Here is a 14,367-nt window from a genome sequence, read left to right as displayed (position 1 = left end):
AATACGTGGCATATATAACTGGTTTGTATCACTTTTTTGTGTGAATGGGGAGGGAATTTTATTACAATTACAGCATAATTCCTTTTATTTGGAGAACATTTTTACCACAACTTTCTGATTCTTAATTTTCATGATAAAAAATATAGATACATGATTTGTTGAAAAGTTTAATTTTTACTCTTACTATTTATGTAAATATTAATACATATTATGATTATTAATGTTTATTGAGGAAAAAGCTGAATGCTAACAAAATGGTTTATTTCTGAGGAAACTTTGTGTAGCAATTTTATCCCCTAAAGATTTTATTATGAATGGTAGATTTTTTTTTAAATGTGCTTTTATTTATGTTTCCTACATAACTGGTCTTTTTTAGCTTAACTAATTAATGATATAACTATATTTTCACTTCAGACACTTTTTATACATTTTAAAATGTCAAATTTTAAGTATTTGAAACTTTAATTTTTCTTAACTTATGAAACAGCTGCATGCACCCAGAAATGTGTGACACTAATATCTATGGTATGGATTTTATTTGGTAGATTACATGCAGCAAACTGGAGGTCAAGCACATCTCTTCTTCTGGATGACAGTGGAAGGGTACCGGGTTACAGCCCAACAACAACTAGAAGTTTTATTAAGCCGTCAGAAAGATGGAAAACATCAAACCAACCAAACCAAAGGTCTTTTAAGAGCAGCTGCTGTTGGAATTTATGAACAATATTTATCAGAAAAGGTGAGGATATATTTTGGTTAATGTGCTCTTATCTTCTTTGGCAGTATCATTAATAATAATTTTTATAGTGCTTATAAATATCTATTACTTAGGCTAGGCACAACTTTTTCACAAATATTGTCTCATTTAATCCTGATCACAGTCTTATTTTGTATATTATCTTTATTTTGAAGGGAAGAAACTAATGTTTAGGAAATTGAATTAACTTGGCCAAGGTCATGAAAATACTAAATCAATATTTCTCAACCTTCCTAATGCCGCGACCCTTTAATACAGTTCCTCATGTTGTGGTGACCCCCAATTTCATTGTTACAACTTGAACATAATTAAAGCATAGTGATTAACCACAAAAACAATATGTAATTATATATGTGTTTTCCAATGGTCTTAGGTGACCCATGTGAAAGGGTCGTTTGACCCCCAAAGGGGTCGCGATCCACAGGTTGAGAACCGCTGTACTAAATGATAAAGTCACACACACTGTAGATTCAAAGACACAATAGTTGCAGGTAAAGAATGAAAAAGGTAAATTATGCAAACAGTAACCAAAACAGAGCAGGAATGTGTATGCTAATAGATTTTAGTATAGACAATAGATTAAGATAAAAATTGTTAATGAGAAAAGAGGAACATCTATATAATAAAAGCCTAATATGTTAAGTGTCCAACCATTTGTTCGACCAGTCGCTATGATGCACACTGACCACCAGGGGGCAGACGCTCGACTGGTAGGTTAGCTTGCTGCTGGGGTCCAGCTGATTGGGACTGGGTGAGACAGGCTGGACATGCCCTGGAGCCCTCCCGCGGTTCCTCCCTGGCCCTGATCATGCACCACTGGGGTCCCTTGGCCTGGCCTGCCCCCTCTCCCAATCCAGAACTCCTCGGGGTATGTTGGAGAGCCGGTTTTGGTCTGATTCCACAGGCCAGGCCAAGGGACTCCAGGGCCTCTAGTCTATCCTATCTAATAACAGACAAACATGGTAATTGACCATACCTTCGCTACACCTCCCATTGGCTAATCAGCAAGATGTGCAAATTAACCGCCAATGAAGATTGCGGTTTATTTGCATACGTAGGCACAAAGCGGCGCAGTGAAGACTGAAGGCGACTCCGGCTGGAGCGAAGGCCTGGGTCCCAGGTGCCGGAGGAAAACCGGTGCCGGCAGCCAGGGGAAGGGAAGGCCTATCTAATAAAAGACAAAAAGGGTAATTAACCGTACCTCCGCTATGCTTCCCATTGGCTAGTCAGCGAGGTATGCAAATTAACTGCCAACAAAGATGGCGGCCAGCAGCCATGCAGCTGAAGCGAGCAGGAGGCTTGCTTGCTCCAGTGATGGAGGAAGCCAAGGTTCCCTGCCTGCCGCGGCCTGCTCTAAGCTCCGAAAGCATCAATGTTTCAATTATAGAAGCTAAACAAACTCCAGATACCTGCTTTCAGCCAGCCGCAGCCTGAGAGCTGGGAGCGCCAGTGACGGCAACAAAGTTTCAATTATAGAAGGTAAATCCCAGAATAAAAGAAAAAAAGGAGTGGCTGGGAGCTTCAGTCGCCGGTCAGCCTAAAAACGGCCCTCAGCCCCTCACCCAAACTGGCCAGGCACCCCAGTGGGCACCCCCACCCTGAAGGAGGTGTGACCAGCTGCAAACAGCCATCAGCCCCTCACACAGGCTGGCCAGGCACCCAAGCGGGATCCCCACCCTGATCCGGGACACCCTTCAGGGCAAACCAGCCGGCCCCCACCCATACACCAGGCCTCTATCCTATATAGTAAAAGGGTTATATGCAAATTGACCCTAACAGCAGAAAGACTGGGAATGACTGACTGGTCACTATGACACACACTGACCACCAGGGGGCAGATGCTCAATGCAGGAGCTGCCCTCTGGTGGTCAGTGCGCTCCCACATTGGGGAGCTCTGCTCAGTCACAAGCCAGGCTGATGGTTGCCAGTACAGCGGTGGTGGGGGGAGCCTCTCCTGCCTCCTCAGCAGTGCTAAGGATGTCCAACTGCAGTTTAGGTCTGCTCCCCGCTGGCAAGTGGACATCCCCCAAGGGCTGCCGGGCTGCCAATGGGATGTCTGATTGCCAGCTTAGGCCCAATCCCCTGGGGAGCAGGCCTAAGCCAGCAGGTGGTCATTCCCTGAGGGGTCCCAGACTGCGAGAGGGCACAGGCCTGGCTGAGGGCCGCCCCCCCCCCCCCCAGTGCACAAATTTTTGTGCCCCGGGCCTCTAGTATATATATAAAAGGCTAATATGGTAAGTGTCCATCCCACTGGTAACTATGACGCATACTGACCACCAGGGGGCTGACACTCAACACAGGAGCTGCTGAGCTGCAGTGACTTGGCAGTGGTGGTTCTTGGGTGATGCACCCCTGAAACCAGAGAGGAGGAAGCCCTATTCTTCGTAGGGTTGCACAATTCTACCTTCGGCCGTGGGTTGTTGTTGTTGCTGGGGCACTGTTGGCTCCGAATCTGGTTTACTGCACCCTTGTGTTTGCATTCCACATCCTGTATGACAGCAACTTTGCAGAGTGTCCTCTCGCACTGTGGAACCCCTCGGGGGATGTTGGAGAGCCGGTTTCGGCCCAATCCTTACAGGCTAAGCCGAGGGACCCCACCTGTCAGAGGGAACTTCACTTCGCAGATGCCCTTCGAGCCACAGCACCACCCCAGATGCGGCCGGCTGGGCAGGGATAGAGGGAGGTTACCTCCAGGATGTGTCCGGCCCATCTCACCTAGTCCCGCCCTGCCGGCCACCTTTTAAGTAATTTCCTTTCAATGTGCACAAATCTGTGCACTGGGTCACTAGTTTTCTAATAAAAGGGATAATTGATCAGGGTGATAAAACAATCAGAAACATAAAAAGCCCCCACATTCATGGGGAAAAAAACACAACCTTACAAAATTGAAGAGAAATAGATAATTTAGCAATAATAGTTTAAGACTTCAGTACCCACTCTCATTAATTGATAGAACAATACGATAGAATTGTTAAATTGATGAGAGAAATAAGTGAGATGTAGGCTTAAGAGTAGAGCTGAAAATCAAAGTGAATTTTACATTTTGATTGTGCTGTTTTACCACTATGTAAAAGAAAAGGATATTCTAAAGGCTGTAGGCAGATCAGAGAAGTTTTACTAAAAAGAGAAACACACAAAGTAAAAATATCCTATGGGTTCATGGAATAAAAAGAAAAGTAATTTTTTAAATTAAATATAGATAATATCCTATTATATGTATAATCTCATTTTTACATCATCTTTATGTATATTAAGAATATACAATAATATAACCTATAATTTAAATAATACTTAAAAAGTTAAAATTAATTGCTGTAACAGAGGACAGAAACATAAGTACTTTATTATATATTTTTAATAATACTTGTATTATTAGTTCTATTAATACTAATTGCCATTGTTTACTAGTCCTGTTATTTAGTTTAACCACATTTGTGTAATAGAAAAGTAAAGAATACAGATTAATAGATAATTTTGGAAAACAATCACTTTTGTATTATTAAGGCAGTAACAAATGTGTAAACTTATTTTTTCTATATTACTTTTCTGAGTGGGGCAGTCTGGTAAGTTGTGACCTATGATAGCTCTCCAGAAGTGTTGGTCACCCTATACCAGGGAGCCTTAATCCAATTCTCTGTACCAGAGTTTATAGGAAAAATTAAATAAATATAAAATGTTATTTTTAAATTTGCCTCTTATTATTTTCTAGAAACTGAGTTCAGAGAGCTTAGAGGATAAATGAAAGGACAGAACCAACTAACATCATGTTCCTCTCTAATCTTTGTCACATACTCGGAGTTGTTTAGCTCTCCTATTCCTGTTTCAGGGGAAAACATAAACACACACACTACACCACACAAACAACAGATAAACACCCTTCTCTCCCCAAAAATGAAAATCACTATATGACCTGCTTGGACTTACTAACAATAATGTTGAATTAACAAGGGATCATTATAAGTCCTATAGCCCTTTTTCTACAAAATTATACCCTGCTGTATAGTTTTTCTTCTTTTATCCCTTTTCTTGATTTATTCATTCTGTTCCTTAGATACTTTATTGGATAGCGTGGAGAAATTATTTAAACTATGCATTCTTTTGCTAGTTTTCTATGAGTTACCATCCTGATCACTTGATCTCTGGAGCTTTCTGAACTAAAACTTTGAAGTTGACATCATAAAGATGACCATATTCCTAGATTTCAGCATTTTTTTTTTTTTCAGTAAAGTAGTTTTTCACATTGAACATCAGATTTTGGAAGTTGTTGGAACAGATGAACTTTTCAGATAAATTTCCTCTCATATCACAATGGAACTTTGCTGCAGTTTTATAAAACCAACTTTAGGATAAAGATAGTCTCTTTTAAAGGGCATTCAAAGGGTCATTTCTATTGTTAAGTGGTAAGTAACAAATGGCTTATTATTTTGGCAGTTGTAATAAATACACACCCAGCAGGACTAGTGAATGTTCAGAACCATCTCCTAATGAAAGTATTTCCTATGTGCCAGATATTGTGTTTGTATGGTTTACATAAATCTCTCTTAATCCTTGTAACAACTTTAGTAGTATTTCCATTTTGCAGATTGAGTAAATGTTTGTCTACCAGGCTACTATTTTACGCAATGACGAGGAAATTCTAGCTCTTATATCAGCCTTCTTAAACATCAAGTTATCATTTACAAACTAAGCATTTTCTGGCAGTTACTTTGAGTAATATCAAAGGTTTAAATTGTATTTAGAAATTCCAAAGATACTTATTACTGTAATTTTTGTGTTAGGCATCTCCACGGGTTACTGTTGATGATTATTTGGTAGCGAAATTAGCAGATACCTTGAATCATGAAGATCCAACTCCTGAAATCTTTGATGACATTCAAAGAAAGGTATTCTATACAACATTTATTATTATATCTTTCTTGAAAAATATGTATATTTCCACATGCATGTAATTTGTTTTTAAAAAACTTACTGAAAATTGTAAAAAATTGCTTGGCTGGAGTGGCTCAGTTGATTGGAGCATCATCTCATGTACTTAAGTTGCCTGTTTGATCCCGGTCAGGGCATGTACCTGACTGTACGTTCAATCCCTGGTCGGGCATGCACTGAAGGCAGTCGATCCATGTTTCTTTCTCACATCAATGTTTCTCTTTCTGTCTCTCCCTTTCTCTCTCTAACCATGTCCTCAGGTGAGGATTTAAAAAAGAGAGAGGGGAAACTAATGAGTTATGGTAATAATACTTCTCAATTACAAAAAAGATGGGCCACTTTTGCTAGTTTATTTATTTATTTAACAAGTGAGGGAAATCCTTTTTTTTTTTTTTTTTTTTTTTTTTTTTTTTAAATATATTTTATTGATTTTTTTACAGAGAGGAAGGGAGAGAGATAGAGAGTTAGAAACATCGATGAGAGAGAAACATCGATCAGCTGCCTCCTGCACATCTCCTACTGGGGATGTGCCCGCAACCCAGGTACATGCCCTTGACCGGAATCGAACCTGGGACCTTTCAGTCCGCAGGCCGACGCTCTGTCCACTGAGCCAAACCGGTTTTGGCGGGAAATCCTTATTTTAGGCTGTTTTATATCGGTTTGACTGCAGAGCCAGATATACAATCTTAGAATTTCATGAATTGATGATGTAAATAAATAATGTCACTCATTTATTTGAATGTGTTTGAGTCTTTGGGTGGACTTGTTTCTTAGAGAATACCACTTCCTATAACATCTTCTATAATAATAAAAGTGTAATATGCTAATTAGACTGGGCGTCCTTCTGGACGACCTTCTGGATGAAGCTGGGGCTGCGAGGGTCAAGCCCCTTGCACGAATTTCATGCATCGGGCCTCTAGTTATGTATAATCTGCTATCATGTGACATATGTTGTAGTGGGACCCTTTTCAGTGCAATTTCAGTACTGATAGACCAGAGAAATCATTAGTTGTGACAACATCTTGTAAATATGGAGCCTGCGATTCATTACAGCAAGACCATTTTCTTTGTTAATGATTGAATATCTTCATTTATTCAATAGGTGTATGAATTGATGCTACGAGATGAAAGATTTTATCCTTCCTTCAGACAGAATGCACTTTATGTGCGCATGTTAGCTGAGCTGGACATGTTAAAAGATCCTAGTTTCAGAGGATCAGATGATGGTGATGGAGGTATGTGGCACACATTGCACATTTATATGTGGATGTATTTCTATATGCTCTTTGGTGTTGTTAATCTTTTCCCGAGGATATGTTTCCGTTGACTTTTAGAGAGAGTGGAAGGGATGGGGAGCGGCAGACAGAGGGAAACATCAATGTGAGAGAGACATATTGATTGCTTCCTGCATGCTCCCCGACCAGTTCCAGTGATCAAGCATGCAATTGGGGTACATGCTCTTGACAGGAATTAAACCCAGGACCCTTCAGTCCACAGGTTGATGCTCTATCCACTGAGCCAAACTGGTTATGGCTGTATTCCTATATATTCTGCATACCAAATAAAGGACCTTTCAGACAAGATAAATTTTCTTAAAGGCCAAATATAAATTGTAATATATTTAAAAACCTACAAATGAGTGACAATGTTTAGTTACCATACTAAATTAAAATGTTGAAAATACAACAGTAGATTAAAATGTGAACCTGTAGAAGCCTTGAATTCTTAAATAAAATTTTTTTGCGTTTTTTCATGCAAATACTTTTATGATAAATAATATTTATGACTAAGATGTAACAGTAGGATTAGTGAGAAGATTAAATGAGAATTACAAGTAATGATTCTAGAGTATACCATAAACTATAAAACTTTATTTTAAAAAAATAGTTTTTTTCTCTCTTTAATTATACTGTTTTTTCCAAATCCTGTACAGTTCAAGCTAGAAAAGCTATAGCAGTCATTTATTGTATTCTTACAGTTTTTTCAAATGAGGTTACTATCAGCTTGGTATAGTGAGAAAAGCAGATTGTAAGAGTCAGAATAGTTATATTTTACTCCTGTTCTGCTACTTATTACCTGTGTGATGTTGGCTAAACAATTTCTTTAAGCCTCATTTTTCAAAATGGTGAGTCTGGATTAATAGTTTTCTCATAATAAATGTCTTACCTCTGACTTATTGTCAGATTTAAATGGAATTATATGTATGAAAATTATAAATTAAAACATGTCAATTTTTATTGGTAGTAAATAGTCAGTTATTTACTAATAGTGGGAGAGGCAGCCCTTAGAGCACAAGGTTCCAGATTCTTAGGCCCAGTGTTTATTTCACTTGTGATCCCGTTCAGAAGTTCTTGTTAAACTCTGGTTAAATATCTAGGGTTTGATAAACTTTCTAGTATGTTCTAAGCAAATAAATAATGTAAATAAAAAGTAAATGGGAAAGATTTGACTAAGTAATAGTTTAAGAGAGTACTTTAATTATAATCATTTACTTATGAATAAGTTTATGAATAGGACCATATGAGGTCCTATATTAGTGAGATTTTACTTTTCAAGTAATCTAAGAAATCTATTTACAGATGTTTGCATTTGAGTTTTAATACCTTTTGTCTTAATTATTGACCTGATATCTTGGGTTTTTAATTTGCTACTCTTTTTTGTCTTATTTGTAAAATTAGAATAATATTTAACTGAATTTTATTGCATAATTAAGGAAGTTTTTTTTCTTTTTTTTCTCACCCAAGGAATGAGGATATTTTCATTGATTTTTTTTTTTTAATCAGAGTAAAGAGGGTTTGGGGAGAAGAGATAGAAACATTGATGTGAGAGAGACACATCAATTGGTTGCCTCCCACACACTCTGACTGGGGACGGGTATCAAACCTACAATCCAGGTATACACCCTTGACCAGGAATCGAACCCACGACCCTCTGGGGAGAGCAGGCTGACACTCTAACCATGGCGCCACGCTGGCTAGAGCCAGAAAGGTTTTTTTTAAGGAGTACTTCTATGGGAGCTGAATAGTAAAATTCAGTTTACCTCAGGTTTACTGTGTGATATATCTGTATGTAGTGTGTGTTGGAAAGTCTTATAGAGCCGCTGTGAAATGTGCAGTAGCAACTCTGCTTCCAGAACGATTGCTATAAGTATTTTAATTTTATGGACTTTAGAAATTTCTCAGTGTTGTGAAATGTATTTGTTATATTACTCAGAATGAAGGGAGATAACCTCTATCATAATGCTATCATTTAAAATGATGATAGTAACAATATATCCTATGGGAGTAGTTTTTGATGCTGTAGTGTAAGAACTCTTTCAAAGTCATCTTGACTTTTAGCTTCCATGTAGATCTTTTATAACCAGTCTATCCTCTTTTATGCAACTAACAGAAAAAAATTTATAAGCCATTTGAAACTTCTTCAAAACCTTATATTTACTTAAAACATAAAGTGTATTTTTAAAAAGTTTTTCTGCAACTGGTTTTGACCTGAAGTAAACGTACTTCTCTTATACATCAGTTATTGAGTAATCCCTTGCATTGGAATCATTGATTGTAGTTGGAATTGCATACATATGTATCTTTTGTCTTTCTAGACATTGCTTTTTAACATTCCATGTTCTAATTAATGAGCTTTTATATATTTTATCACAAATAAATTGCCCCTCCCTTTTCTTTTGAAATCATTTGAAAAAATCATGTGGAATAGTGTGTACAATACAAACTATTATAAAAATAGCTGTCAGACCCTGGCTGGTGTGGCTCAGTTGGTTGCAGGTTCAATTCCTGGTCAGGGCACATACACAGGTTTTGGGTTCCATCCCTGGTCTAGACTTGTACACAGTGGGGTAACTGATTGATGTTTCTCACATTAATGTTTCTTTTCTCTATCCTTCCACCCTCTCTAAAATAAACATATCCTGGGGTGGGGATTTGAATGAATGAATGAATGAATGAATGTTAGGTGTATTGTCCTTGTCAGTGTTTAGGTTTTAGGCAGTTGCAACTTTTTCAAATAATAATGCTTATCTTTTCTTGTCTTTATAAGATTATTTAATAAAAAATAGGCCTTCCCCAATTTTTTGTTTCAAAGTTATTTCCTGACTTTAAATTTAAGTGCACTCACATTTGGTGTATATTATACATTCTGAAATTTTGGCTACTTGTCTCAAATTAATAGAAATTTTATTTTAAGCTCTCTTTAGAGATCTAAATTCATACTCTCTTAAGTGCTAGAAACCATACATATTAACTTTAAACTATAAATGAATATTGCTTTATCATATATTTACTTGGTAACTTAATTTGCTGAGATGTAGATAAAGCCTGAGGCAAAAGACATTAGCCTGTTAACTGCCACGTATCCAAAACGAAACCATACCCACACACCATGATATTTTGAATTTAATTTTAAAAAAATCATCTAACTCTGGAGTTGAATAAAGGATGGCATTTTTTTTGTGTGAGGTGCTTGGTTCAATTATTTCTTCATCTGATGCCATTTATGGGGATTGAATTTTATTTGCACAGTATGATATATTACAGCGATAAATTCAGTAACAAAATAATAATTTTCAGTTCTACGGAAATATCAACAAAAGTGAGCTCGAAATAAAAATAAACCATCAACACAGAAAGCCTCGAAAACACTAAATTTTGTTGATGCTCCAAAGAAGAATGCACACCCTATTTACCATTTTAGGCATTTAATTCATGACTAGAGGCCTGATGCACGAAGATTCGTGCAAGAATGGGCCTTCCTTCCCCTGGCTGCCGGCACCGCCTTTGCTCCAGCCGGAGCCACCTTTCCACCTTCCCACACTGCCCAGAGGCCCAGAGTGGCTGGTGCTGAACGCCTGCGTTGTTGCCATGGTGACGACGCAAGTGTCCCGCCCCAGCCGCTTGGCACTGCGTATGCAAATTAACCCGCCATCTTTGTTGGGTTAATTCACATACCCACTCCTGAATAGCTGGTGGGCGTCTCAAAGGTATGGTCAATTTACATCTTTTTTTAAAAAAATATATTTTATTGATTTTTTACAGAGAGGAAGGGAGAGGGATAGAGAGTTAGAAACATCTGTGAGAGAGAAACATCGATCAGCTGCCTCCTGCACACTCCCCACTGGGGATGTGCCCGCAACCAAGGTACATGCCCTTGACCAGAATCGAAGCCGGGACCCTTGAGTCCGCAGGCTGACGCTCTATCCACTGAGCCAAACCAGCCAGGGCCATCTTTCTTTTTTATTAGTGTAGATAACACAAACAAATTTTAAGTGTCACAGTGAACAAAAGAAATCTCAAGTGTCGCAGCGTTTATCTCTCATGTGTCTGAGTGGCAGCCCTATATGTTGATATTGGAATTTCTTCCATATGTGCTGGAATATCTACAAATTTAAGTTACCATAATTTTCTTGACAAAACCAGAGATGTCACTAACAAGTCTGATTTTAAAATTGACCAGTGGGGGGGGCCATGAGGGGTGACCAGGCCGGCGGGGTGGGGGGGCAGTTAGTAGGAGCGACCGGACCGGCAGGGAGTGGGCAGTTGGGGGCGACATGGCCGGCAGCGGGGGGCAGTTAGGACCAATCAGGCCAGCGGGGGGTGGGGGTGGGTAGTTAGGGGCAATAAGGCCAGCACATCAAGGCAATTAGGGGCGGCCAGGCAGGCAAGCAGGTGAGCAATTAGGAGCCAGCGATCCAGGATTGTGAGAAGGCTGTCCGACTGCTGGCAGTCGGACATCCCCCAAGGTGTCCAGGATCAGAGAGCGTGCAGGCTGGGGTGAGGGGATACCCCCACCCCCACCACCATGCACGAATTTCATACACCGGCCTCTAGTATATATATATATATATATATATTCACTGAAATTCCTGGCTGGGAAAACCATAGGGCTTAGAGGAACAGGTGTATGGGAGTAGTATATGACAGTTTTCTTTTATCTTCTGTTATGTCTTTGGCTTGGCTAACTTTCATTCTTGGTGTTTGAACCTTAGATAAAGCAACCGTTTCAAAAGTCTTTTACTCTATACTAAGTTGAATTTTCTTTCCCACAGAATCTTTCAATGGGTCCCCTACAGGAAGCATAAATTTGGTACGTACTGTTATGGGTACTTAATTATTAAAGTGGCTTGAAAATAATATGAGCTTTAACATGAAAATGAATAATATATTTAGAAGCCTCCAAATCATCCATTAGTGTTAATAGGAAATTGTACTTTTAAAGAAATGTTAAATTCAGATATAAGACATCTGTGAATTAGAATTTGAAAATGAAACATTTTCATTTAGTATTTCTAAATTACTCTACTTAGTACAATGATAGGTAGTAAATTTGTGACATAAATAATTTACATTGGAATTAGTTTTCTTTTTTTGTATTTAGAAAAGAAATATAAAACTAGTTGGGATACCTGAAAACTTCTAGATATTTCTTAAAGTCTACACTATAATAGATTCAGGTGGTTGTAAATTTTTTTAATTGTAAAGAGTTTTATAGTGAATTAGGGAAGTATTCTATGATTATAGGTTTAAGAATGACAGGTTTTTAGCATATGAGCTCTCATTGATGTTTCAAGTTATACAAGGTGAGCTGTGAAGTAATGAACATTTCAGTACTTTTATAGTATTTCCATTGAATAACTTAATTCATAAAATGCTAGTAGGAAGAAATATCAGTGTTCTCTAAAGTTTCAGTCCAGAGTTTGCAGGGTGTCCTGGGAGATTGCTTGGTTTTTCCTTCCACCTACATAACTTTCTCTCAGACTTTTTGCAATAGTTAAGTGGTATAGAGGTCCATTATCTTATGTTGTTTTCTATACTATACACGTATTTCTAAAATAACCTCACTGAGTAACTTCTCTATTACCATACAAAGTATAACCTTCAACAAAATATTGCAACAAATCAGCCAGAGCGTTATGTCAGATATTTTGTAACATTGAAAATGTTTTCCTAAATCATTTAGTATCATTATCATTTACTTGTTATATTCTATAGCTTTATAACAAAAAAGAATAGCTCCTAGAGCAAGAAGAAAATGTTAGCAAAATTTTCATTATATAGAATAAGTTTCCAATATAACAAAACCTTTGGTTGGTTTTAGAGAGTGGAAGGGAGGGAGGGAGGGGGAGAGAGAGAGAGAAGCATCGATGTGAGAGAGACACATGGATTGGTTGCCTTCTGTACATGCATGGACCAGGTTGGGGATGGAACCTGCAACCCAGATATGTGCCTTTGACCAGGAGTTGAACTGGGACCCTTAGGTGTGCAGGACAACACTCTATTCCCTGAGCCACACCAGCCAGTTTTATGTTCCCTGTGCTGGTTTGTAATTTGAAGATAGCATAGATAATCTAAATTTTGTAGAATACTCTGTTTCCTCTGCGTCTTTTCTTTTTCATATAAGGGTAATATTAAAGCAAAGATTGTGCTATTTCTACTGCAATATTTTATTATAGGTCATATGAGCACTTAAAAATAAATTCTATTTCTTTTTAAAGTATTTTCATTCATATTCTATCCTAGTGGTCGGCAAACTGCAGCTCGCGAGCCACATGCAGCTCTTTGGCCCCTTGAGTGTGGCTCTTCCTAAGACTTAGGAGTACTCTAATTAAGTTAGTAACAGTGTACCTACCTATATAGTTTAAGTTTAAAAAATGTGGCTCTCAAAAGAAATTTCAGTCGTTGCACTGTTGATATTTGGCTCTGTTGACTAATGTGTTTGCTGACCACTGTTCTATCCTGACAGAGTTTAGAGCTGGCATTATATTATTGGGAAAAGTAGATTCGGGAGAGACTAGGTGATATGGCTAAAGTCTCTTATGGTATCAGTGGTGAAGCTGGACTAGACCTGATTTAATTTGATGATCCTCCCACTTGACTTGACCAGGGGAGTGCAGTGATATCTGTATGGATTTATCACATTTGCCTCTCTTAATGATCGGTCTTTAGTAGATACACTTTGGCTGTCTAAGAGTGCAATTGCCTTAATTTAAATGGTTTTATGTCATCGATATGGCACATTCTAATTATTTAGGTGACTCTTTTACTAATAATTGGTAATATCACATTAGGACTTCAAAGTTCATTCAGTTCATTTGGTTATTGAAGTGTAAAATATGTCACAACCATATGTTTGTGTGTCAGAGGTCCCCAGCACCACTTCTATGATCAGTGATTTACTAAGAGGTGTCACAGACCATGACATAGTCATACTCATGGCTAGGATTTATGACAGTAGGTCCTTGGGTTACGTGGGAGATCCATTCCTACGGCGTGGCGTAAGGCGATTTTCTCCGTAAGTTGGAACCCACCTACATAAGCACCTACCTCACTCACATGGAGCACATACACAGCAGTAATGAAGTGAAACAGTAAAAAAAAATTTAAAAGAAAGATAACAATTCTTGACCTTTACTTGTGGTAAATAAATAATAAAAAATATAAAGCACATATGTACATACGTCAAAATGACGGAACTTTTTTTATATAAATAAATGGGAGATGGCAACGTAACCACGGAGCGACATACGTCAAGTCTGACGTAACCCGAGGACTGCCTGTAGTGAAATGATATAACCCAAAATCAGCCAAGGGAAAAGCTGCATGGAGTTAAGCCTAGAGTAAACCTGGCACAAATTTCCAAGAATCCTTTCCCATGGAAATCCCATGGCACAAACTTAATTC

General features: G+C 38.2%; 1 protein-coding gene across 3 annotated transcripts in view; it reads left to right on the top strand.

Annotated features, from left to right (window-relative positions):
- The window catches only part of SNX13 (sorting nexin 13), a 102,172-nt gene that overhangs the window by 58,943 nt on the left and 28,862 nt on the right, over nucleotides 1-14,367 (top strand). For all 3 annotated transcript variants that reach the window (XR_013996567.1, XM_081101884.1, XM_081101885.1), the window contains 4 exons: nucleotides 546-739; nucleotides 5,536-5,640; nucleotides 6,786-6,918; nucleotides 11,736-11,773. Coding sequence is in view for 2 of the 3 variants with exons in the window: in XM_081101884.1 (XP_080958010.1) it covers nucleotides 546-739; nucleotides 5,536-5,640; nucleotides 6,786-6,918; nucleotides 11,736-11,773 (470 nt within the window). In the remaining variant the exon portion in view is untranslated. The remainder of the gene's footprint in view (nucleotides 1-545; nucleotides 740-5,535; nucleotides 5,641-6,785; nucleotides 6,919-11,735; nucleotides 11,774-14,367) is intronic.

This window comes from Myotis nattereri, assembly GCF_964212035.1.
Source record: "Myotis nattereri genome assembly, chromosome: 11".
In the NCBI taxonomy this organism is placed as follows: domain Eukaryota; kingdom Metazoa; phylum Chordata; class Mammalia; order Chiroptera; family Vespertilionidae; genus Myotis; species Myotis nattereri.
The sequence above is the reverse complement of the archived record's forward strand: the minus strand, read 5'-3'. Positions and strand labels throughout refer to the sequence as shown.